Source organism: Echinops telfairi, unplaced genomic scaffold, assembly GCF_000313985.2.
Source record: "Echinops telfairi isolate 266 unplaced genomic scaffold, ASM31398v2 ScPeMD7_3;HRSCAF=10, whole genome shotgun sequence".
NCBI lineage: Eukaryota > Metazoa > Chordata > Mammalia > Afrosoricida > Tenrecidae > Echinops > Echinops telfairi.
In genome coordinates, this window is record NW_022103899.1 from 12,315,571 (window position 1) to 12,318,116 (window position 2,546).

At 34.7% G+C, this 2,546-nt stretch overlaps 1 protein-coding gene across 1 annotated transcript in view; it reads left to right on the plus strand.

The window, feature by feature from the left end:
- The window catches only part of ZC3H15 (zinc finger CCCH-type containing 15), a 21,691-nt gene extending 19,519 nt beyond the window's left edge, over window positions 1-2,172 (plus strand). The window contains exons 5-8 of the mRNA XM_045296525.1: window positions 2-146; window positions 305-406; window positions 733-856; window positions 1,621-2,172. Coding sequence (XP_045152460.1) covers window positions 2-146; window positions 305-406; window positions 733-856; window positions 1,621-1,811 — 562 coding nt within the window. The 3' untranslated portion in view covers window positions 1,812-2,172. The remainder of the gene's footprint in view (window position 1; window positions 147-304; window positions 407-732; window positions 857-1,620) is intronic.
- The last annotated feature ends 374 nt before the right edge of the window (window positions 2,173-2,546 follow it).

The following is a 2,546-nucleotide window of genomic DNA, read 5'->3' on the forward strand; positions in this document are numbered from 1 at the left end:
GTTCTGCCCTAGGTCCAAATGTTACCAAAATCACCCTAGAATCTTTTCTTGCATGGAAAAAAAGGAAAAGACAAGAAAAGATTGATAAACTTGAGCAAGATATGGAACGAAGAAAAGCAGACTTCAAAGCAGGGAAAGCGCTAGTGGTATGTATGTTCCTCACTCATCTGAACAGATTTTTTTTTGCTTTCTAATTTCCATGTTTTGCAAAATCCTGTCCTTATTTAAGCACATGTCTGTCTCAACTCAGTGACCAAGAAATGCTTGAATTTTGTACTGAGTTGCTACATTTTTGCCTAAATAGATCAGTGGTCGTGAGGTGTTTGAATTTCGTCCTGAACTTGTTGATGATGATGATGAAGAAGCAGATGACACCCGTTACACCCAGGGTATAGGTGGTGATGAGGTAAGAGGAAGCATTGCCTCATTTTCATGTTAATTATGAAACCATAAAGTAACATGGTTAAGAGGCTCAGACTGTTTCAGTTCAAGTTCTAACTCCAACCATAGGATACTACTTAATCTATAGGCTTCCACTCAGCATGTAAAAACGTGCAATGACAGAAAGAAGCTTCGATATGTTACTGTGAATTTTCATGTATCTAGGAAGACAATAATTTTATTAATATTTTCATTTAGTAATAATTTTCATTAAATAAATGTCAGGGATGAAAGGCAAGTGATTGATGGAAATTAATTCTTTATAACAACTTTCTTTTCTTTACATTAAAGGTTGATGATTCTGTGAATGTAAATGACATAGATTTAAGCTTGTACATTCCAAGAGATGTAGATGAAACAGGTATTACCGTAGCAAGTCTTGAAAGATTCAGCACATATACTTCAGAAAAGGATGGTGAGTATAATATTTTCCTCATTTTCAAAACTGGTCAACCATTGAAGCAGGCTAACCCTGAGAACTGAGAATGCTCTCATACGACTACTTAACACCAGTAGGCAGAATGATATGCTCCACTTAGAAGTAAGAGTGGTGCCATCATTGCAAAAATGTAAATCCTTTAGAAGTTATAAACGACAAGACTCACCAAAGATGTCTGAAATAATTATAATCCAAATTGGACTATTAAAATGTTTCTGTATTTAAACATTGATGTCTTTGAACAAGGAAAGGTAACATTTCCCCAGCACACTATTTTCTGTATGGAAAAGTAACTATTAATCCTGAGTTTATTTTTCACAATTGAAGACATATTGTGAACTGTCTGGATTTGTAACCATTTACTGTATTACACTAGTATGATATAACTAGCTTGTGAAAACAAAACCTGAATAGTTTAAGCTTCATACACTTTTTTAGAAAATTATTTAAATGAAATACAGTGTGGAGTTGGCGTGGCTAGTTGTATCAGGAGTATAGAACATATCTTACCCTCAGGAAACATATAAACCATTACTCACATGGCTGTAATATTTCATAATTGGTTATGAGTAATTGCTACAAACAAGCTCAGAAAAGATCAGTTTTGCTGATTAATCCCAGGAAATGTTTTTTAATAGAAAAGAAAAAAACGGGTATTAACACCAATCTGTGACTGTCCACTAACTAGTGAAATATGTTTTCTGTTTTTAGGCCTTACTGACTTCTATTTTTATTTTCAGAAAACAAATTAAGTGAAGCTTCTGGAGGCAGAGCAGAAAATGGGGAAAGAAGTGACTTGGACGAGGATAACGAAGGAGAGACACAGGAAAATGGAGCTATTGATGCTGTTCCTGTGGATGAAAATCTTTTCACTGGGGAAGATTTAGATGAACTAGAAGAAGAATTAAACACACTTGATTTAGATGAATGACACCAAACAAGTTCATGAACAAATGAAATCTTCTCAGCATGAGTTCAAATTGACTACATTAATTTTTCCACCTAGAATTCTTCAACAGAATGTTTATTTACCATACTGGTTGTGGAGGGCTAACCCTCTCCAAAAACAGGAATGTTCTCCTTACGTCTTCTCTCCTGACTTTGACTACAACTCATAGTAAGTTCAGAGTAGTTTGTGATAAATTGAAATGTAATGGTCAATCCAGAAAATGATTGATGGTTATAACTGTCCACCCAAGTAGGAAGAGTAACTGCTTTTCCAACTTTTGTTTTTCATTGGGCATGCGTTACCAGGAACAAGAGAAATCTAAATATAAAACATCTTTCCTTTAGTGCCGTTGTTGAGTGATTTCATTTCCTTGATATTTATATCATAAAAGAGGCTGCCTAAAATAGCACTGTACTTCATAAAGGGAATTGCGTATGCAGAGTCAGTGTCGTGTCCTCTCTGGACAATTAGATGAACATTTGAGATGGACCTTTGATCTGATAAGATCAGTTGTGATATCTTGTGTTAAACTGAAATTTGTTCCTCTTTTTGCCAATAAAGTTGTAAATAAAGACCGTCATACATTAAAATCTAAATATGGACCCTTTTTTTAAAGGTTTTTCTGTATTAATATTTTTAGCTTTAGGATTTTAGCTACCTGTTCTAGTTAGGTGTCAGAGGCACAGGCGTATAGGGTTCTCGTAGTCCTTATTGCAG